The sequence below is a fragment of the Callithrix jacchus genome, chromosome 4 (genome assembly GCF_049354715.1).
Source record: "Callithrix jacchus isolate 240 chromosome 4, calJac240_pri, whole genome shotgun sequence".
Taxonomy (NCBI): Eukaryota; Metazoa; Chordata; class Mammalia; order Primates; family Cebidae; genus Callithrix; species Callithrix jacchus.
In genome coordinates this window covers 59,073,846-59,098,034 of record NC_133505.1, presented here as the reverse complement: position 1 = coordinate 59,098,034, position 24,189 = coordinate 59,073,846, and the positions used below count along the sequence as shown (strand labels likewise).

At 43.0% G+C, this 24,189-nt stretch overlaps 1 protein-coding gene across 3 annotated transcripts in view; it reads right to left on the bottom strand.

Annotated features, from left to right (window-relative positions):
* Positions 1-23,272, bottom strand: part of TFAP2B (transcription factor AP-2 beta) — a 28,579-nt gene extending 5,307 nt beyond the window's left edge. The window contains exons 1-7 of one of the 3 annotated variants that reach the window (XM_078370698.1): positions 23,102-23,272; positions 19,961-19,987; positions 18,231-18,689; positions 13,470-13,530; positions 5,916-6,135; positions 4,080-4,198; positions 1,869-2,010 (exon numbers count right to left, since the gene is read on the bottom strand). In XM_078370698.1, coding sequence (XP_078226824.1) covers positions 1,869-2,010; positions 4,080-4,198; positions 5,916-6,135; positions 13,470-13,530; positions 18,231-18,689; positions 19,961-19,987; positions 23,102-23,182 — 1,109 coding nt within the window. In that variant the 5' untranslated portion in view covers positions 23,183-23,272. Of the gene's footprint in view, positions 1-1,868; positions 2,011-4,079; positions 4,199-5,915; positions 6,136-13,469; positions 13,531-18,230 lie in introns of all 3 variants that reach the window. The other 2 variants (XM_002746639.7, XM_078370697.1) reach the window with 2 other exon arrangements.
* Positions 23,273-24,189: the final 917 nt, after the last annotated feature.

Here is a 24,189-nt window from a genome sequence, read left to right as displayed (position 1 = left end):
AGGCACCTACAATTTAGAGGAATCTCCCAGCCTTAGAAATCCTGCGTGCCTAACTACGGTTTGAGCTTATTTGAGAAATTTTAATATAGGAGCTGGATGGGATAGTTTTAGCCCTGAAGGTTAAATGGCTGGCAGGCAGACACACAGCATCCCAAAAGCCACAGCTTTTCACAGATGGGCAGATTTCTCCTGTCCACCTGCCTCTACCCAGCCTGTGGGTCTGTGGCATTTAGAAAAAAGTGAACCCCGATGGGATGGCTTGACTGACACATATCTAGCCACATCTGGCCTAGCAAACAGGTAAACAGGACAGCTGACTGGACTCAAAGAACCCTGGGGCATCCTTTCCCAGGGTTCTGGATTCTCCCTTTGAAATACATACATAAATCCCACAACCAGTAAGAAATAGGTAAGGGTTCTCACCAAGTGGTACAGTTTTTAAGCTGTTAAAAGGTACACCTTAGAAACACCTGTGAGGTTCAAATACACACTTTGAGGCCCCCACCTCCACTAATTCCAATTTAGAAGATTTGGGGATAGCCCCATATGGAAGTATCTTGAAAAAGCTCACCAGCTGATTCTGATACTCCAGTTTAAAAAGTGCTGGCCTAAGGGAAGCCACAGTGGTTGGACAGTGGGCAGTTATGTGCATACCTTAGGGAAATGAGAGTCATTGTGATCCTATCTGATTTATACAGTTTGGTTTATTTATTTATTTTTAAGTACCCTTCTTCTTTTGTAAAGCACAACTGATCCCCACCACCAGCCATCAGTGCAAGGGGTAGGAGAACAATCTACTGACTATTATATTGCTTGATGAAAACCCGCTAAAAAGAGGGTGGATGCCAGGTTTTGATCATGGGAAGAGATGGGTAAAGTCTTTCCTTAAGTTTTCACTCATTATCAAAGTGCCAAAAAGGATATTCTGAACTGGGGAGAACAAATGCTTAGAGTCAAACATTTTAAATCTTCAAAGCCCAAACCAGGGTCTGTAAGCAATTAAAGTTCTGGGACATTAATATTTTTTGACCCTGCGGAAAGGGGCAATCAAATTCCAATCACGTCTCAAAAACATCTGGACAAATTTGAGCAAATGATTTTTCAGCCTTCCATATATTTCTTTAAATTACGCTGTCAACGGGACAAACCGCGTCCTCGAGCACTAAATAAATGAGCGCCGCTGTTTGGGCCGCGCCTGCAAGAGAAACATGCTAGCACACGCAGCGCCGCCCACTGCAGGCTTGAGCCGGCCATAAAACACCAACAATATGACACTAAAGCCAAAGACAGGAGTAAATCAAATAAATAGAAAACCCACTGTAAAAGTTCAAATGAGCTCTAGACCTAAATTTAGCCAGAGATTTACTATTTTCCCCTCTGGAGTTGTAGTAAATTTTACAAGTCTGTGGAAGATGACAAACAGCAACGTTGGAAACGGAGTAATTAGAGCTGTGGGTAGAGATGGGTACACGTGAGTTTTATAGGCACCCTGAATGAGCACACATGGCTGTTCAGCTACGACGGGGAGATAGATGTGAAACCCAGGCAGAAATATGCACCTCCAGATCCAGGGAAGAGCTGGAACAAGAACTCGCCCAGAAAAGATCTGCCTGACATCCCCAGAGTGATAGAAAAGAACTGTAAGAAGCCTGGATTCGGATTAACAAAGCCATTTTCCACAGAGAGAAGAGACCTAAGACCAACCCGTAGGGCATCAACTCTGCCTACCTTTCTTGCCACTACAAACGCTACTTCTAGACAACCCTCTGAGTTTTTTCTCTGCCCCTCCCCACACCTTCCTCCCAAGTCAAACCTGGTGGCCTAGCCAGCTGGGAGTGAGCTGAGAGCCCAGGGTCGAAGATACTCACTTGGTAGCCAACAGCATATTCTTTCGGGAGTGCAGGTCACTCGGGTCTGTGTGCTGCCGGTTCAAATACTCAGAGACGGCTTTGGCGGGAAACTCCGTTTCGCAAATGTACCCAAAATCCCGAGCTAAGTGAACAGCTTCTCCTGAAAAAGACAACAGTGAAGGTAAAAATCAGCACCCAGTCCCTAAATATCTCAGGGCATGAGACATTCCCTCATCAACTTTGTTAGTATTTCCAGAGAAGGTCAGCTGTTGGAGCAGAAAGCAAAGGTGAGACAGATGCCTCAAGTAAAAATAATTCTCAAGCTGTAATTAAAATTGGTGGGACCAACTTTGCTCCTGCCTCTTTTTGCCACCTCTCTCTGAGCCAAGTCCTAGCTAGACATCCCCTGAATAGCTACGAGGTCTCCCACACCCCACTCTTTTTGTCTTAAGGGAAAGATGTGCCAATAAATTCAAGATTCACCTTACAATTAGATCTAGATATCTAAGCCAGATTCCTCCTTTTTAAAGCATCTGTTACACTTGCTTTAAATAAAATTTAAAAGTCACCATCATCTTGCTACAATTGTATTACAACAAATATATAAAAGCAAGCCCATGTGTATACATGTTCACATATATTGAAGAACATATGTAAAATGTGTATGGAAAGAGTATTTCTATCTGCAATGAAATAATAATTCTCCTTATCACTTTTCCTGCTAGTCAAGTTTCAGGTTTTTCCCCCTTCAGAGGTTCCTGTCATTATTCTCCTACTTCAGGACTTTTCACTGCACAGAGATTACACAGCAGCTATAGAAAACTGGGGTATCTAAGATATAACTCAGCTTATATCAAAGCCCCTTTTAAGTAAAGCATTATTACCTTGTAAAACAGAGCCTCTGGGGTTCAAGGAAAGATCCCACACATGAAAAACAGATATGTTGAAATACCCCATGGCTGCATTATTTTTGAGAAGCATGACTTACTTTTAATCATTATTATCATAATAACAAGAGACTTCAGGCATGCTGCTTACAAGGATTCACAAAACCAAAAACTGCCAAACAAATATTGTAATTTTTGTGGGGTTTCCAGTTTCCTCTCTTCTCCACTAAAATCCCTCTCTTGAGCTAAGGTTACCTTGATTGCTTTTCAAAATGAGGACTATGATATTAGCAACTCCCTGAAGGGTAAAATGTGAAACTTCCAGGCTGAGAGTCAACCGCTAATAAGTGTGGTCTGGAAATTCAGTGACTCCGGAGGGTGTTTGGGCCAAGCAACTTTGCCTTTAAAATGTCCAAGTATAAGGCCTATAACTATGATGATTAATGGTTGCTGCTTAAATATTTTAAGATTCCATCTACTAAAACCCAACTCTCTACAGGAGTGTCATAATGTCATACCCATACAAATGGAATTAAGAAACAAGACCTACAAGCTAGGTGCTAGAGAAAATTCTGCATCTTCCTCCATTAGGACTATCTAATTGTATTTCATATTACTTCCCAAATTCAACTGCAGATCCTCTTGTTCTAGACTGTGTAGATGATTTGTTTACAACATACTATAAATATCATCCCCAAACCCAAACTGATGAGCAAATTAGAAGGTGCTTATTGCAATTATCACCCTTTAATTCACAATTGCTGAATCTACATTAAAGATAATACCAGACTCCCTTACATATTTCCTCAGCCCCCCTCTCCAATCTTCTCCTAGCCATCATTGGCCTTATTAAGCTATCAATATTTCAATAACAATTTGTCCCAGGTAATCTGCAGATTTGGCCCTAGGAGTGACAAAAGTTTTTAGATAACCATAAGGGGTCATGAATGCAATGTGTTTTCTACTACTGACAATTCAAATCTGGGAAGGTGAAGGGGTATAGAATGAATTATTGCTTAAAGAGTTACTCTTGCAAGAGTTCACACAGAGGATGTCCTGCACGTGGCAGCAGGGGTAGCCCCTGCTTTGGCTTGAAGGCTGTACCTTGAGCACTTTTCAGAGAACAGGAACTCTGATATACTTCCCTTGGCCTCTCTGCAACTGCTGGCTTCCTCTAAGTAAAAGGACCTTTGAACCTCTCTCAAGCAGTCGCTTGACATCCAACTCATAAGGGCACAACAATCACAATGATTTCCAGTTAATCATGAAATGTGTAAAATGTCAGCCTCCAGCCCACAGTTAAGCTCACCCACTTCGTGAAATGGCCACACGTCTCGCTTACCTTCCACCAGGGAGGTGAGTAACGTGACATTTGCTGCTTTGCGCCTGCCCGCGGGTAAATTCAAACCGATTTTTTCTAGCCTTTCTCGCAAAGATCTCCCCCCATTTTTCGATTTGGCTCTGAAATTGCAAGAATTAACATTCTGATTAACCTTAGAGTGTTCCTGAAACAAAGTTTAGACTTAGCAATCTAAAGCCCAGTGGAGCTTGAAGAGGTTTTAACTTGAGGTTAGCACATTTTTTCCCCTTCCTTTTGGTCATTTGCTGATAGTTTGCTGAGGTTTGCTTAATTTCTGCAATACAGAGAATTTTTTTTAACTGAGTTTTCTTTTTTTATCTTGTGAGAAACAAAAAAGATACCAGATGGAAATAATTAGGTGTAGGTTATGAGTCTAGAGAAGGTAGAAGTTGCACATGCACGTGCACGTTCCTTCCTTGTCATGAAGCCAGTGAGGTGAGCAGAAACTGGGCAAGCACAACCTTGCTAAAGAGAGAGAGAGCCCGGTGGCTGAGCGAGGAGAGGGCACTTGCTGAAACAGGTGGGCTTTGTGAGGAAGGGGTCAAGAGTTGCTGTAAATGGTGTTAGGTTAAAAGGAGACAGCAATGTGAAATATGAAATGGTGATAATCATAGTAAAAGACTAACACCTTTGGAAGTGTAGCTATGTGATAGCACTTCATATTGACTATTTTACTTAATCTCAGCAAGTTTATATACACATGCTTAATGTTTGGGGGGTGACTGAAAACTTCACATTTGAAGGCTTAAAGCACTCACTTGAAAACAGAATCAAAGGAGGGCAGAGCAAGAGGATTCAAAATGAGAAAGTTCCTGGGTCACACCCTTAATTTTTTCCAAGATCCTCTTTGTATGTGCTAAGGTCTGGACAAAAATACAAGTAAAAATCCCCAGTTACTGTAATCTCTTTTGCTGTATTCTTGATACAATCACTTTTAGGAAAGAAAAGGACTGTCAACTCCCACAACAGGTTATCTTGAAGAGTTTTGTCTCATACAAAGTCACTTTCAGATCATGGACACTGCCAAAGTGTTCAGGCATTGGCAAGGACTTTGGGGGAGGTTTTACATCTTCTTGAGATAAAAGCCACATTCTCTCCCATTTCCATGAGGAGGAGTCCGTCTCTGGGCTGGAATACTGTGAAGCACCTGAATGGCTCCAAGGAATACCTCTAAATACTTCTAAAATGGTATTATTGCTATTATTGGTGGTGGTGTTATTGAAGGAGGAATGTCACAAATTTAGAAAAGAGTTTATCAAACTGGGTTAAGGCGCATCAGCAGGTTGAGAGACCAATTTAATTGGGTGCCAACTGCATTTTAAATTGATAGAGAAAGTAAAAGAGAAAGAGTACACTGAGGGTATGAAGAGAGTTGCTTCATGAAACTTATGTTTTAGGTGTGTGTGTGTGAGAGAGAGAGAGAGAGGAGAGAGAGAGAGAGAGAGAGAGAGAGAGGTTAGTTCTGCGTTGTACTCAGGCTAGAGAATGCCCCCCCCCCCGCACCCCCCTCCAGATGTCCTAGGGGAAGGAGGGAGAGAGGCTCCAGGCGCAGGACCAGGAAAGTGAAACGTTCCCAGGGTGGCAAAATCTGCGGTAAAACCTACGGGGATCGCGCAGGCCTGGGTTCAAGGGCGCCAGGATTTGCGGGTAAGCACGTGGCGGCCTCAGCTCCTGTCAAGCGCTGCGCAGAAGCACTGCTTGGGCCTCCCAGTTGCCAGGCAACCGCGTTAGACTGCAGATTGGGATTTGCTGGAGCCTTCTCCTCCTCGTCCAATAAAAATTGGTGTTTTTTGCGGGGGGTGGGGGGGGAAGCGTTACCTTCTGAGGACTCCACCGAGGAGAGATGCATTGAGGCATTCAGGGGGCGACAGCCGTCTCTGAACTTCTCCCACAGTTACTTTGTACTTTGAAGTTGAACTGAGCAGAGACAAACGGCCTGGGACCGAGCAAAACACCTCGCCGGTGTTGACGGACATGCCTCCCAGGAAACCATCTTTATTCATCATTAGAGAAGTCACAGATTTGGGAGGAACCGGAACTAGAAAGAGAGAAAAAAATGCCATAAAGGTGACCAAGTTTCGATCCTGGTGACCTGCTGATAGAATGTGTCACTGTGTTAGGCCACAGGAGGGACGCCAAGTGGAAAGCTGAGGGAAAGTGTTTGTTTCACAGGAGCTGCAGTGCGTTCAGAGCACCGTAAACAAACAGATGGAAACGCGGTCACTCCTCTGGACACTTACTTCTTGTGTAGACATATGAATGTCACTTGCTACAGTCCTGCTCACTACACAAATCAAGAAATCAAACAACCCAGAGCTTGGATTGTGCTGTGAACCAGGCAAATCCTATTCCATCGTGTTGTAGCTCTGTGACCTGAGACACCTGATTGACTCTCTGAATCTCCTCAGTTCCCTTATCTGTCTCCTGAGGATAATAATGCCTCTCTCATTTGGTGCTGAAGCCTGAAGGTGATAATCACCATGCAGTGATATAAAATGGTAATACCAGTGGAAACCCCTTCCTCCTTTCCTATTAGACCCAAATCTATGGTCGTCCCTAGAAAAGATCATGAGTGTAGGCCCCATCAGATGCTATGGCCAAGAACAGACAAATAATACCATTGAGCCAAGGAGCTGGACCCAAAAGAGCTGCTCTTTAAAGTGGGACCCATTCTTTCCTACATAATAACAACAGATTCATTTAGAAGTGAACCTAAATGCTCATCTCCAGTGAAAGCAATTCTTCAGTGACATGAATTTTGTTTGCAAATTAAAGCACTGCCTGGTGATTGTTTGGAGCAGTTATGATTTACAACAGGTGCCCTGATCAATCAACCAATCACTCTAATTCATATGAGCGGCGGTCTTGCCTTGCCCCAGTTGTTTCATTTTGGCAAGTAATTGATAAAAAACCACACTCAAGGTATGTTTTATGCAGAAGTTAATAAGAGTTGACAGCTGGTTGCCACTGCTACTCCTACCCTGGTGCATTCAGCCTCTCCAGCCTGTATTTCTGCTTAATTGTGTTTCAGTGTCACCTGCATGTCAGAAAGAGGCTAGGCTCAGTGGAACCAGAAGGCTGGGAATGAGAAACAGTCAACCTCCCAGTTCCCTGGCAGTATTGCCCCTTGGACTTCACTGCTGCAGCCCATTTTCTTTCTGTAGGTTTTACAGGCCCCTGAACATATACCTCCTGACTCTTCCCTGTACCTTTGTTTCTTCTACTGGGATATGAAGCCTCCCAATCTTCATGGTATTTTTTTGATCACCAATCCAAAAGATCCACGAAAACATGCATCTGGTGTGAAAAAATAGGCTTCCACCCCTACCGATTTGTTAAAGACTATCTCACTCTGTAATTGTGATGGGGGAAAGATATGCTGTTTCTATCATCTGGGGTCTAGAACCCTATATATCAAACAAGGTGCATAACCTCCCTTGTATGGTGGAGACTAACCAATATTCAGTATTTCTGGAAAAGTTTATTCTCTCTACCACAGATTCCATTATTCAAATCTCCATGGTTGTTTAGAAACTCCTAAAAGCCAGGTTGGTCCCCAATCTTTTATTTACTATGAATTTCATAAGATCATTTACACACATCTTGGAAAAGAGCTTTCTTACAGGAGTGGATGAGGGGAATAAAGGATACCCTTCTGCTACTACTTGGTAGGCATTTTAGGATCTATGGATCTGCCCACAGGTCCCAAGGCTTTGTCCCAGATGGATGAATGATATTGGTAACAGGGTTAATACTCTGCACTGTTATGGGGTGGAGACAGGGGATGTAAAAAGGAGTTCCTTCTTATTTCCCTCATTTTGTCACCAGGGAATCTGCTTCCCATTTAAGAATGAACCAATGAAAAAGTTGAAGTGTGAATGTTAATCAAATCTGAGTAAAATGTGGACTTAAAGTAACTTACTAGATAGGTGATTTGATGGCGCATGTATTTTAATCTTCACAACAGTGATGATTTCCATAATTCAGACTCATATTGAAGGCATTATAAATAAATAATTAACAATCACGAGGGCTGGCATTATGAAAACTTGGAAAAACTTTTCCCCAAAATATAGATGGCCCTTTGTAATTTTAACATGATATGAATTACAGAAATAAATTATATAAAAATCTCACCTCTATACTCAGCAACATATTTATCTCTAAATACTATTTAGAATATTTTTAAATAACAACAACCAACTCCACTAAGCTGAAAATACTAAATTCAGTTCCTGCTTCCTATAGTGCATAACCAAATACCCACTGAGGACTGGAATCTTACCTACTTCTCCCTGTCCCAGAAGCTAAACCTCTGGAAAAGCCAGTCCTTTAAAGAAACATTATAAACTGCCTCCTAATTTCACTATTGTTAATTGCCTGATTTACCTGACAAGAGCTATTTCCTTTGGGGAATGTATGTTGCTCCCTGCCAAGGGTAGAGTACCTTTCTGCATATACATTATCACCTGCATATCCCCAATTCAATCAGCTTCTGTCAGTACACTGCCCTCTCTGGGAAGCAGTTTTTTTTCCCCCTGTAGTTCAAAGCACGGACAATGTGAGAAGATGTGCTTTGGATTGTATTTCCATTTTCTAATTTAAGTATCACAATTGTGTTCCCAGCCTCCTATCCTCATTTTCTTAAACCCCTCTCCTTAGTATTGGTTCCCTAGACTAGATTTGACACATTTCTTGTCCCAACTTTCCTTTAGGTCCATAACTCCATTATCATCTATGCTCCCTTCCACTTTCACACCTGCTTAGCTCACCTGATTAACCCCATATTTTATTCTCTTTGTCTTTTCCCTTCTGCTTTCTTCCAGCTTATCAACAAACCCAAAGTGCAACAGGGCCCGGTTGATTTGTTAGTAATTATGAGCACACTGTTCGTGCTCATGGAACCCAGAGATGACTGAGATAGGTTTAAAGCGACAGCAGGAAATACTAAGGAAATGGGGCATAGCAAAACTCAGCGTGAAGCTTTCAGTTTTTTACATGTTTACAATTTTCTGTGCATACATTAAAAGTGTTTTTTTTCCTCTTCAGTTCCCAGCCGGGTGTCAAGGCCAACTTCTGAATGTAACACCCCCCAAAACTCATTCCCTTCCCTTTTTTGCTGCGTTATGTTGGGGAGAAGCAAAAAAGGCTAAAAACAGATCAATATTTTGTTACCATGGCTGGAGTTTTATTTAGAGAGGAAAGAAAAATGATTAGAGAAATATTATTCATTAGTAGACAATAGAAGAGTTCAAGTGTTAATAGGCTAGCTTTTAATCTCTACTCTTTAAACTTGAGTATGAAATTACAGTTTTGAGACCTTTGTGTTTGGATCTGCTGGTGAGGAGAAGGGAAGAAATGAACCTATCTTACAGATTCATAGTAAGTCTCTCTGGAAGGCACTCTTGACCTAAAGATGTAAATGACATTAGGAAACAATTAAGAGGCTTAGCATTGATTCAAAGTGACCCCTAAAAGTTAGCACTCTTCTTCTCACCAGTAGAGCACCTTTGCCTCACATTTGAACACCTTCTCATGTACCTGAGCATTAAATTGTATTCTACTACTATAACACATATAAATGTGGGAACTGAAATTGTGGAAAGAAACATTAAATAATGTCCACAAAGAAAGAAGGGATATAAAAACAACTCAAACATTCAGTATTGGCATCTTGTAGGGACAGAATCTAAAAGGCTGGAAACTGAGTTGGGTGTCATCATTTACGTGGTGTGTAGGACCTTGAGGAAGTCATTTATTGTCTGTCTCAGTTTCAGCACTTGGGGTGTTGAAGAAGAATGTTTAACCTGCCTGACTTTGAGAGAGTGGCTGCAAGGTTTCTCAGGGTTTTTAGCTGATAAATAACTATTGGGATCCAAGTCCACCTTGGAAATTGGAACTTCTTTTGAAAGGGAAACTCATACAGTTCAAAGACTCTGACAGACTCTCACAGCATTGTACCCTCTAGGTCAGAAGAATCCCAACAGAACCAATTGTAACAGAAATGTTGCAATGTCTTTATTTCCCATGAAAGAAAGTCCACACCAATCAAAGTGTTTATGTGGGGAAGGGGCCAGAACTAGCTGGAAAGAAAGTGGGAGAGAATGGAAGTTGAACTGAAACTAACCAAACAGGATATCCCTGAGACCAATGAAAATGCCCCACAGTCACAACATTTGAACCTTGGATTCTAGCCACGCTAGCCTTTCCAGGAAATCCCAGCGTATTTTCTGCTGTCTAACGTGTTAACAAATTTCATATTGGCCTCTGATTACACCAGAAACTTTCTTCTTAAAGTTTAGGTGAGCCTTTTGTTTCAGTTAAGCTTATGATGGTGGCAGTGATCATTTTATTCGCTGGGTACACCCTCTTTCTCCTCCCAACCCCCCAGATTCCTAATCTTAATGGAACTTAGAGTTGACAATGATTTTTTAATGTCTCGTTGGATTTTTAGACTGTTAATGTACCGAATCCTTCTCATTATTACTTTATTGATTGCTCATTGACCAGCCCCCTTCAAATCGTATTAACCACCCTCTGCCGGTTTAGATTAGGACAGTTTAAAAAGCACCTTTCATTACCCCCCCCCCCACTACTTCTGCCACGAAGTTGAGACTAGGCAGCTTAATGGGAGCTCTAATGGGGCAGCTAAGAGGAGAGGGGCCACGGTCCCTGCCAATTGCATTAATAGCTCAAAGGGGGCCAATACAGAAAATTAGCTGTAAACGAGCTCTGGAGATCTTCAAATGAAAGAGCCATTTATCACGCTGGCTACCTTCACTCCACTCGTTTGCTCTCTCTACTGGGAACAACTCATTTCCTCTTAACTAAATTACTTCAGAAATGTCAGCTAAGCCCAGATAGCAAACATAACAAGAGAGGGAGCCTATAATCTATGGGTGATACAAACACAGGTGAAAAATTAGACTGGTTACATTTTAGAAGGGGCCTTGCCAAAACTGGAGAAAGAGACATAGAGGCATGTATCATTTATGCCTAAGTCTTCTATCTTCATAAACACAGGGGCAGAGACCCCCAAGCCTAGACCACTTGCCAGTTTTTCACTAATGAGGTAGGTTTTTTTTTTTAATCTTCCTAAAAGCCCATTAGAAAATATATTAAGAAACTGAGCCTTCTGCCAGGTGTTGAAATTTAGAATATTAAGTTCACAAGACTTTCTCACCTCTTTTACAAAATTAATCTCTTGGAAACATCTCTCCTAACTGGGGGGATGGCGACCAAAGATGGGAGACTAGGGTGCAGGGAAGGGGCCAATGAACCCACCACAACTTTAAGTGGCTTACAGTGAGATAGAAAAGTAAATCAGCCTCGTATTCTTATTTTGCCTATGGCTCTCTAAAGAAAAAAAAAAAAACACATGACATTAGGATCTTTCCTTAATGTCATAAAGCAAACTTGTCAAATATTAAATAATGGAATTGACCTAGCATTATATCATATTCATACCACACCCCCTGAATCAATTAAAGTGACTGGAATGCTACTTAAATATTTTAAGCTGCACATTTTTTAAAAAGCTGTACATTTTGGGGGACATAAAATGTACTCTGGTGTTTCCAAAAACAGATTCATCAACTTTAGTCATTATTCTCCTTTTTTATTCCTGGGGACAACCTTGCACGTAAATATTCACATTTCACTGACAAACATATACAGGCTCTGAAACCAAAGCATCCCACATCTAAGAAAACCTTCAGCTCCGTTTTGCTAGGCAAGCTAAGTTACAAATATTTTTATTGGACTGGCTATTAATAACATTTCTGATTGGTCATCTGTTGGGCATGTTCCACTGCCAGCCCAAATGATGTTGCTAGGATACAGAACCCTGAGCTAAGTGGTTCTAGCTTTCCATGAAAAGGGAGGAGGAACTAAAACAAACCGAAAAAGCCAATGAAGAAGCTCCTCCCCCACCCCACCCTAATCAACCAGCAATTAGCTGAAAAAGAAGACCCCAGAGAAAATGGGAAAAGTGAGCTTTCAGTCAGCACAGTTGCAAATCTAAGCACCAAGCCTGGGTATCCTAGCAAACCCAAAAGCAAGCATTAAAAGCCGAAACAATATTATTCAAAGAAGATAGAGGTTTGAAGTAACCATTAAAATCAATAGTTTTACCCCAAACCTTACTATACTTCAGCATATTCATTCCAAAGCCAAATGGTATCATTTCAAGTATAGCTTCCTCCACCCACCCTTCAAAGCTACTCTGCCTGCCTTTGTAAAAGAAGGCAATTTAGAATACCTCACACTGCTTGGAATCCTTATTCCACAACCTTTCTACTATCCCATTTGAGTCTGGATGAATTACTTCCCAGAGCATTTTTTCTTTTAATTGTTTTTGTGAATCTCAAGTGGCTCAAGTGAATCATAAGTATTGAAAACTGGGGATTGTTGACACTAAACATAGGGACAGGCTTCTCCAGCATCCAAAAGGAAGGGTTACAGTATTAAAATTGTATCTTCAAATGCCAGTTCCTGTGATAATTAAAGATTGTACTGTTTACACATTTAAGCTTCTAAATTTGTGGCATGTGAGTGACACTTAGGCCTTTCAGCAGCCACACTAATCGCCAGGCATTCTCTCAGTGACTGTCAGAGAAGAGGAGAAAAAATTAAGCAGCTGCAATACGCCCAAAATGAGTTATTGTAATTACATTTAATTAGTTTAATTAGTTAATTATTTTGCTTACAGCTGTACAAGAGACTGCAAACATTTGTTAATATCACATGCCCTTTAACAGTATGGGGTGATTCCACAGTCACACTAAATCATTAATACATATGTAGGAAGATTTAGAAATGTGCATAGGCTGTCTCAGCTTCTCAGGATGCGCATATTTAGTAACACATTTGGCACAATGAAAAAAATAATAAAAGAAACAACTCATAAAACACAGAGAACTGGGAACAAAATGGTCACCAAAAAATCAAATACAAAAAGAAGAAAGAGCTATCTCAATAACATAGGATTTAGCTCAGCAAACTACAGTTACCATTGAAATTATTACAGCACCTTCTTGAAACCAGTGTTTACCAGCCACTTCCATACATGATGATAGCTCAATTATTTAAGATGTATCGAGAATGGCTACCAAATATGCCATCAGAAAAATGGCAATAGTCTCTGTCCCTCTGTCTTACTCATCTGAGTTTTTGTCTGAGGTTTTCACTGTCTCTTGCCCAGTTTCCTTTTTCCCAACATGCCCTTTCCCCTAGTCTGACAGCCATTGTCCTATGATTGTGAGCAAACATTTATGTTTTGTCAAATAATGAATGTCCCCAAAGTGAAAACTCATCATAAAGACATTAATGCATGAGAAAACTTTGCTTACTTTTGGGGGCAATAATCCATACCTTTTTTAATGACAGACTGGTCCAATAGATTCATGCCGCTGTTATTGGCATCTTCAACTGACTGTGAATATAAAAACATCACTATTCAAATTGAATATTCAAGAGTTACACAAATAAATCATGTTATTCCAAACGGAGTTTCTGTTATTTGCACTTATAATAATTCATAAAGGGCATTTTTATTATTATGACTTCCAAATCGACATAGAAATAAAATATACTCAAATTATAAATTCTTCCAATGGAAGAAGAGGAGAAAGGAAATTTTGAGAGACATCTGGGATGCAACATTGGTTTAGTTATTTTATAAAACATAGATATTACATAGGCAGATAAACCTTTATATTATTTGCTCTTACGAATTGTAAAAATTTGGCAACAGCGGACAGATTTTCACCAATATTAGTAAGAGCAATTTCTGTTTTCCATTCTATCCCAGTGCATTTAACCCCAGAGCCATTTTACAAATACATAATAGTTTACATTACAGGATTTTAATTAAAGTCTGAGCAATTTGGAATGGAATGCAAACAGCAACACATAGGAACATGTTTGCAAGCTTCTAGGACTATACACCCATTGCAATCCATACACGTTCCTGTAAGCTACGAGCTTCTTGCTGCACAATGATAATCTCTTGGAGGAACCTGCACAATTTACCCTTCCTCCCAGCCCTGCTGATGCTGCTTCCCGGCAAGAAGCACACCTGTTAGGAAGGTAATAACTACAGACAAGCAGACACACACAAAGGCCTGGATCCTCCCAGTCAGCACCTAGGTAATAGCAAGGAATGTTCATCTTCTGTGCCACAGTTTCATTCCAGAGAAGGAAACTTTCAACTCTGAGCACTGGCAGCACTTCTGAGAGGAAATAGCTGTTGGAGCAAGTTTCTTACTGTCAGAATACACATGAACAGAGTTCTGGCTGTGCATCCCAGGGCGTCCAAAAGTAGTGGATTCCCTCTCTCCCCACCAAGAAAATAAATGCTAGGTCTTGGTCTTTCTAAAATCTACAACTACTTTCTTGACCCTTCGAAACCTAAGTTGGGACCAAACTCTCACCCACTTTATAGAGAAGTAAAAAGCAAAGGGCTTGAGAGTGAGGAGGTGTTTTCACAGAACTCACACCCACTCAGGCTGCATCCTCAGAGTGTGAGTTCATCACAAGAAAAAGACTGTCTACCCCAAACAAGAAACACTTTAGAAACGAGATGATCTAATCATAGAGGGGGCAGGTTAATTTGTTTCTTTTTATTTTTAATAGTCATTCTTCTGTTCTCAGAAAGGTAAACAAAATTGTTATTCTCCATAGGAATTATTTTCCTTGCTGCAACATGCCATACCCATCTTCAGAAATAGTAAAAAGGTGTTTGAAAAATATTTCATGTAACTTGTTCACAACTCCTCAGGGGACCCTGCCACACACAAACACACACGATTCACACCTTCCTATGATCATGTGCCTACAGTGGCAATGTGTCTAGGCAGGACAGAAATGTTCGCCTGTGCCTGTGGGCGGTCAGACTCTGACTTACACCGGCCTGGACCGGGGAGCTCCCACACCTTACCCTCACGTTTGTACGTAAATATGTATAAATGCCTCATCAGCGACGTGGGGTAGTTGTGGTAGTTAATGAGAAGGCTCTTGTCTGATTTTCTATCTAATTACGGCCGCCTGCTGGGTTTTTGTACAGGATATTCACGCAGCATGCTGGCGCTTAATCGTCACAGGGAGGATCGTAAAGATTTAATTAGGACTGCATGCGGAAGCGCAGAAAAACAACTCAGACTCGTAATTACTATACTTCTTTAGTTAAAAGTGATACGAGGGGTTGCTTTAAGACACTTGGGTGTGTTTGAGTGTGTGCATGTGTTTGTGGGGGAGTTGATTTAACATCCTTATATGTTTATATTCATGGGTGGTAGAGGGATGGGAGGTAAAAGAGCAAAGGTGGGAAGAAGAAAAGAGGTGTACATGGCAACTAAACAAATCTCAAACAAATTTCATTTCTCTCCCTCTGTCTCTCTGTGTTTTCTTGAGTTTTTAACACTTGTAGCCCCCTCCCCAACCACACACACACGCACACACAATGGGTGAAATGTAGCATACCCAGAACCCAAACAGCGATTTGCTAGTTTAATAGCCCCTGTGAGTAAATTGAAATAGAAATTGACAGGGTTTTATAGTTTCATTTAAAAAAAATATTAGAAGCATTTGGTTAATTAGCTCTCCTCTTTCTCTTCTCTCACGATGAGGGCTGTGGCCCTGAGTGTGTGTGTCTGTGTCGCACAACAAAACCCTCGACCCATAGGCCACGCAGCACCCTCAGGATCTACCTGCTCCCTGTTTCGGGGGGATCTGGAACACATACGAGGTCCTTGAGATTGGAACAAGTGACTTTAAGGTCCAGGTCTAGGCACTCTCTGGTCCTTTTAAAGACTGAACCAGTGCAGTCCACCCATTCGGTAGCTGCAGGGAGTGTTGAAATCCTGACCTGCTTGTGTAACTTTATCCCCCCCCCCCCGCCCCCGCACTCCAGATCCCTAACTCGGAAGCGGATGCTTCGGTATTGAGCAGAGGAGTTGAAGCCTCTGGATTTGAGGTTCTGGTTCCGGAAGCACAACCCCCAATCTTTGTCACCTGCAGTGTATCAGTCAACTTCACCCTGGCCTCAGGAGGTCTGTCATCAGCGTGGAGACAGAGACTGTCCTTGTCTTTGCTGTTTTCCTTTAGGGACAGGAGCCGGGTGTGTACTCTGAGATCCCTAGCACTATAGGGGTCGTCCCAAGAAGGTCCTGCAGGCCTCACCACGGGTGACTGGATGGGATGAAGCAGGGGAGGAACAGGGTGGGGGTCAGGTGAGTGAGGAGTTTTCGAGTGGTCCCCCCCTACCCGGTCTGCTGCCTGCTGTATTTCTCCTTTTGGCTCTCCACCTCTGTGGTTTATATTCCCGACAGTAGCAACTTGGCCCTGTGGTGCTCTCTTCACACAAACACTCTAAATCCTTTCCGACACTTTGACAAGAGTATTCTCCCAAATGTGCACTGACCTGGTCCTGTTTTTCTCTCAGACTTTGCATTTCACCAAACATAAAAGCTCTCTCAATTCTGTCTTTAAAAACATTTAACTAAAGAAATCTGCTCATTCTTTTGGGGGAAAAATTCCTGAGTTCCTTCACTAGAGTCACTGGGCCTGTAGGGTGGTGGTGACAGCGCCAGCATTAGCATCACCAACAGTAATGGTGATGAGTTGATCCACTTTCATTATCCAGCACTTTGAACCATACTCAGAAAGGTTAATTTAAAAACTGCCCCCACCCACATATTACCCCAATGCATTAAAAAAAAACCCACTATTAAATACTTCCTTTCTCATATGATATTCCAAAATGAGCAATATCTCTAGACAGGGACAGTCAAGCTCAGTTAAGTCAACAAACCATCATCACTCTTATTACTATTGGTAAATTTAGCCACAAATCAGGTAATTCGGTCTTTTTAAAAAAATAAATAACTGAATTTCTTTTAAAACAATAAACAATCATAGACCACACACAGACAGAATTTGATGCTGTCACCACATTTTAACTGTTTAAAAATACTTTTTTTCATCAAGGTACAGAAGAAAACTCATGCACCCTTTTCCCTTTCCATTTTATCTTCCTTTGCTTCAGAGTTATGCCAAAGGATGCATAATATATACAACTATGCCAGTGAAACTGAAGTGTCAATTACATACCTGTAAACTACACCTTTTCTGCAGACTAATTAACTTAGGGTGAAAAAGGAGACCTGCTCGGAATCACCCGAACAGTTTTTAGGAATCATTTCTTTGATGTCTCTTTGTTTACTTTAACCAAGTATTCTCAACCAAATCAGACTCCATTGTGTAGCCTGCAGATGGGATAGTGGGTGGGCAGGGGGAGTGTTTTGAGCCTTTTGTTTTAAGAAATAAACACGTGATGCCTCTCTACTGGGGTGATAGCAGTGGGGAAAGAAGAGTCTTAAAAGAGGGGAAGGCCAGGAGAGGGAGGTGGAGAACATTGCACTACAGTCGTTTACTGAACCAAAAAGTGGAAAGAATTTCCAAAATGGTATCTACTGTCACAGACTCCCAAATTATGGCTTTCTGAGTTTCTCCTTCACATACATTCTATTTCTCAGATTAGGACTGCAATTTTATCTTTAAAAAACTCTAGCTTATGGGACAGTCAAAGCAAGACCTGGCTTATAGGAACACAGCTCATTGTCATGCTTAGCAAAATCTTTGCGAATCCAGCAGGAACCTCTGGAGCATACGGAGGTCCCTGCACCTCCATGCTGGAGCTGTAGCCTCTAGACACCCCGGTCTTCATCTGCCAAGTCAGCAGGACAGCTCCGCTATGGGGTGTGTATGTTGGTAAAGGTGGGGGTACTAAGCTTGCTTCCGCAAAGCACTAGAGAATATGCAGGAGATGATAGCTGAGGCAGAACAAACGCATTCGTCTTTATTCTAATAATCTTAAAGTATCAAAGCACATACATATTTTTCTTCCTCAATATTTAATTTCTCATGGTTCGGATTATCACAATTAGACCTCTGGAAATCGCCGCTATAGAACCATACATACAGACACACATAAACAGTTCTATATGACTGCCTAGTCCTGTTCTAAACGTGGGAACAAACTCACCAAAAGGAGACCGAGCTGTCCTCTCCCGCCCCTCCCCCTCCCAAACATTCCTTATTCGTTGTCTTGTTTGTTTGTTTGTTTGTGGTTACCTGGACATCTTCCATTCCGGGATGGCCGAGGCCGTGCAGCGAGAGGCTGTCACCCATGCCCGCGTCCAGGCCGTGGTGCGCCGAATGCAGCAGCACGTCCGGCCGGCGGACCGAGTGGTAGTCCCTCCGGGGGTCAAGGCCCGAGAGCTGAGGCAAGGCGGCCCGAGGCTGGGGCAGGAGAGAGCCGGCTTCCGAACCCACTTCTTGCCGCTGTCGTTGCCCCCAGGGGTGCTGCTGGGGCTGGTGCAATGGGTTCAGAGAGTAGGGGTCGTTGACATGGGAGTAGGGGTCCTGGCTCTGGTGGTAGGGGAGCGGCTGGTAGGGGGGTGGGAAGTAGGGCGGCTGGAAGTCCGACGACGGGGTGTGGGACAGCGGCGGGGCGCTCGAGTAGGGTCCCTGGGACACCGAGCCCAGCTGAGAAAGCCGCGAGCTGTGGCTTGGGACGCCATCGTGCCGGTCCTGGGAGCGGAGAGAGGAAGAGACAGAGAGAGAGAAAGAGACAGAGAAAGAGAGAGATAGAGATAGAGGCAGAAGAGACAGAGTGACAGAGAGGAAGAAAAAAAAAATACAAGTGACAAATGGAGAAGCCCGGCTTTTGTACGCTCTTCCCAGGACAAGGGAAGCAAGGATCTGAAACTTAAACTTCCAAGTTGATTCAGAGGGCCACATGATTTCAGCAATTTCAACCCCGAGGCTTGAGGAGAAAATGGGAAAGGGATCACCCACTTAACTATAGCATTTTAGCTGCCTTTTGGGGAGTGCAAAGCAGGCAAAAGGCAGGGGTAGGAACTGTGCTTATGGAAGGAGATTCTAAATGCCTTAATTAAAATTGTGGGAGTCTTACATATGGTATTTGCTCCTCTGGGTGTTTTTAACTATTTTTTTTCAACTCTTCTAGAAGTCCAAATCACAACAAATAAAAACTTCATAGTATTTGCTGTCCTGCTCCCCTGATTAAAAACCAACTTCTGCCTTCACTGGTAATACAGCTAGCTGATCAGGAGGTTTTCACACAACCTGATCATTCCAAGAGCTCCAAGGAATTCGCGGGTCTGAATTCCCAGTCACTCCTCCCTCCCCGGGAGGAATTAAATAACTTAAATAGTGTTTGATTGAAATGGATCTCATTCCAAATCATATCCTAAGCCCAGGCTGAATTAAGTTGAGTTGTGGTTCACAGGAGTTACTTCTAAGATTGTTTTTCTATGTCTAATGCAGTTACATTCCAGGGTGTGAAAATGAAGGACCTAAAGTTGTTGTGGGGGGGGGAATAAAAGCCCAGACAACTTATTCCTGGTTCCATCTGGAGTGTGAACTAAGTGAAAGAAGAAGGGAGAGGTGTGTATATGAGGGAGGTGGGCTTTGTTTCTCCCTCTCCTCTGTGGAAATACCATCGTAAACTCCCCATGGTTCTTTTTTGCAGAAATAGTCACCTAAATTTCCAAACTGCAATGGCAAATAAAAACTTTTTCTTTTCGGCCTCTCCCCTCCCAGCTGACTCATGGAGCTCAGACGAGAACACACAATGCAGAGAGAAGCAGCTGCAGCCTCGTCCAATTATGGTGCTAAATTACCAAGCCAAAGGCGCTCAAAGGAAGACAGAGAGACAGAGTATGAGACACACACACACACACACACACACACACACACACACACGCAGAGACGCAGAGACAGAGAGACAGTGAGAGGGGGGAGCATGCAATTCTGGTAACACGTGAATCCAAACTCACCATGGATGAATAGGTGTGGACTAACATCTGGAAAAAAAAGCCTGGTTACTGCTCAAAATCAAACAATGATTTTTTAAAAAATCAAGGACTCCAGCAGAGAAGCGAGCTGGACACAGGAGCTGAGCTTGAGGTGCTTCCAGGACAAGCCATCAAAAAAAAAAAAAAAAAAAATTTACCCCCCCCCAACCCCAACAAGATTGGCGATGACTGTCACACACAGACAGAACTGTTCATCTGTCTCTTTGCTGTCTTTTTGGTCTCTTTTCTTATGCCGTTCTTCGGGGCTCCAGATGCAGTCCTCTTCCACCCGAAGCTGGGCTCAGACTGCTCAGGCGCCCCTTCCTCCCTCCGCTTGCCTACACCGCCTCATAATAATTGATATTCATGACTATTAATATTACACGAGTACTTTAAAGGGAGAATGGAGGACAAATGGAGCGTGAAGCAGCAGCGAGCGCAGAGCTCCCCTACTATTGTAAATGACGTTCATTCAGTGGAGAATTACTAGATGTAATCAGACGAGGGGGCTGGCAAAGACAGACTGGGGAAAAAGTTTAGCAGGAAAGAGGCAGAACTTCAATTAACTGTGCCGGAGACACGAGTAAAGCAGCCCCTGCGCCTTTGGACAAGGCAGTGAGGGAGAGCAGAGTTGGGGGCTTGTATAGAATGGAGGTGTCCTCCTACCTGGAGAGAGATTTTCCTAATCGGCAGAATTGATCTCCCTGGGTGCTATGTATGCGGATTAAAAAAAAAACAAAACCAAAATAAAAAAAAATTGCTTCATCATTTGGAGGAGAGAGAAAAGAAATTGGTGGGCCTGATTATTTACAGTGACTTTTGCAGACTTTTACGAAATGTGGAAGATTATTTCCACATTTATTAAAAGGACAGAAGCGAGATGGGGGCTTTTCATCCCTTCTGCAGCCTTTTCCTGTTTAGTACTCACATAGTCTGCGACTTCTACCTCAATTTAAAACATACTCCATCAATCTTCAAATACACTAAACTTATCCTTTCCAGGCAAAGCCAGGGGCAACAGAAAACCTTTTTGGATGTTTCAGGAACCCGTTCAACTGGCCTGACTGCCATTTCTGTTAAAGTTCAACCTTAGTCCAGACTTAAATAGGCTACTTACATACACCGAGCTGCGGATTCTGTTTTTTTTTTTTTAGCAGAAAATTAGGCGGACAGGAGTACCAGTAACATTCCCTTTCTCTCCCTGTCTCTCTTTCTCTCTCTCCCTCCCCACTTTTCTCTCCTCTCTTCCCTCCTTCCACTTCACCCCTCCCTCTTTCTCTCTCCCTCCCTTCTTCTCTTCCTCCCTCTTTTTCCATTTAGCTACCTTACTCTCAGTAAAGAACTGATGTTACCCTGGTAACTTCTTAGAACCCACTGAAATGCCGCTACATATACTTTGAGCTGTTTTCACCCTGGCCCCATCCCTGCTAATGTCATACCCATTTTGGGCGCTAATATTCTCTAGGACAGTTCTAGCGCCTTCGACTTTACCATTATCCCGCCTGTTAAGGAAAGAAAAGGAGAGCGAACCGAAACAATCCCCACCAGGCGCGTAGGCGCAGCTCTTCGCTACAGTCGATACACAACCATAAAGAGGAAAGGAAAACCCGAGCATCATTCAGCAAAAAGACGAATCTCTCTCCTTTCTTCTCTGTCTTGCTTTTCTCCCTCTCGTCTCTTCTCTTTTCCCCTCCACAGCCCCGCAAATACACGTACACACCCCAGCTTTAGGATTCGGGATGGGCAGGAGCTGGGAGCGCCAGGAGTTGCCTGTGGACACTCGTCGGAGCCCGAGTCCCGCAGGAGCTTGCCGATTGCTCCTGTGAGTCGCCCACTATCTTAGAATCCTCGAGAGGGCTCCCCGCAAGCTTTTCAGGAGCTGTCCGGATCCGGAGGGGTAGCGTGTCTTTCTCGGCTCTTTGGGGAGCCTCTGCGTCCCTCCACCTTTAGTTTTACCGAGCGGCCAGCGCCCGCCGCCCGAGAGTGTGCTGCTCTTCCTCCCTTTTCTCTCCAACTTTTCCTCTTAGCAATCTCCATGGCCCGCTTCGCCCACTTCCACTCTCCCCTTTTTCTAATTCCGCTTCGCCTTTCCTTTCGCCTTTCCGAAGCTTTTCTTTCCTCCCTCGACGTGTCCGCAGAGCCTTTGCTTCCTCCCTTCCGCTGGCAACCACATGGGGCTGTCCCTGCCCATTCCGCTTTAGAGCAAGGCTCCGCGGGCTCCCCTGTTCCCAGCCCGGCCCTCCTGGTGCTCCGCGCCCCGCCCGGACGCCCACTTCGCCCGCCTCGCCCGAGAGTGGCTAAGCCACCCGGCCTCTGCGTCCGCCCTCGCCCGAGCCGGAAAAGGGCACTGGAGAGCGCGGCCCGGGCCCCGGAGGCGGCCGGCGTCCTCCCGGCTGGGTGCAACTTCTCCTGCCCTGGTAGAGTTGAGCTAGCGTCAGTGCTAGAGACCCGTGCGCACTGAACGTGGGCAGACATTTCCGTGAAAGATGCCCAAACAGGGGGCGGCCGCGATCACTGTCGGACGCGCTGACCCTCAAGGAAGCAAAACACAAGGAAACAGAAAATAATAAACTGCTACGGCTCCTTCGATTTTGCTCTATCCATCCATATCTCCATCCGTCTACCTCTTTCCCGCTAATTCCCTGTCCTTTGCTTGGATCCATTTGTATCAATTTTAGAAACTTTATTGAAAATAAAAATTAAAAGCCCGAGTCTGTTACAAATGAGGCTTGAAAACCCAATTCTCTTCCACACTCAAAACGAGGAAAGCCCCTGCCTTTATCAGAATCTCGATTTTCTCTGACAGCGTGCCCACATTCAGTAGCACCACATTCCCCACCAGACCTTAAAAAGGTGAGGTGGAGGTGGGGGGAGGCGAGGAAAAGAGAAAGAAAAACAAATTTTAAAACTCCTAAATTAAAGTTGCCAGATTTCAACCTTTAAGTTCCTTTTCAGAATAGCGAAGTTTCCCCAAGCCAGCTTTTCTAAAAGTTAAAGAAAGCTGAGAAAACCGACTGGAAATCTACAAGTAAATAGCTAAAAAATATATATCAGTTGGGGTCTCAAGAAGCTCAAATTCTCTATCTGCAAAGCTCTAAGATGCATCTGGGGGTGTCGGCTCACCTCATAGATATCTTCGTACTTGACATTCTCCACGAGCTTCCAGAGCATGATGGCAGCCTGGTCTCTAGGAGGTGAGTGCATTCATGTGAGGAGCAGATGTCTGGCTTCTCAGGACTCCGCTGTCTGTAATGATCCATCTATAATTGGAAATGGGGGATACACACCAAATCCGACGCTCCTCTCCCATCGCAACTTATATCTGTTGTCTCAAACAATAGGCTGGACAAGTAAGCCTCAGCAAAGAGAAAAAACATTATTGCACACACAGGAGTTAGATGCAACCCACAGACATATATCTTATAAAAATTATACACCCATATTTACACCCAGACACCCACATATAGTTATATAAGCACCTCTGGGTCACATAGTCTGCAGACTCCAAATGTGCATTTGAGTTATTCAGGGTGATTAATATATACATTTAAAAACCTCTATATTGAAAATGACAAATCATTGTAGCCACTAACCGAAGTCTTTGCAATTCATAATGAGAAACCAGGGGCCATCAGTCCCCTATTTTCTATGTAGATTTTAAAGGGGGACCAGTACTAAGATTTTTAAACACAAAAGCTCCTTCCTATTCATGTATGTTCCGGAGGAGACTATTTTGAAAGGCTGGATATGGGAGATTTTAAGGACTATCTCTCTGTGTTGATAGCTACATAACTTTTTATTTTTTTAAAAACTTTATTTCTGTCACCATAGAACAAAAAAGCTTGCCACCATTGGTGACCATTTCTAATATTTTCTGGTCATTTTGCCTAAAACCTTTGGAAACTTAACTACGCCTCTGTTTGTGCTGCTTGTTATTTTGATGTTGTTTGTGTGCATTTTCAACGGATTCCATGCACCATTCCTCTTGGCTGGAGTCTCCATTTTATCACGTTTTTTCAGATGTTGAAAGCAACATAGACACACATTCACACAAGGTTAATTTTGAACCTTGTTCGCAGAGGCAAAGGACATTTTATATTTGCATCTGTTATGTATGTCTTGTAAGTGGTTTTAATCATGGAGAGTCAAGAAATGGCCACCTGAATCTTTGAGAAGGTTTAAGCAGATTGTCTTCAAAGCAATAGAAAGAA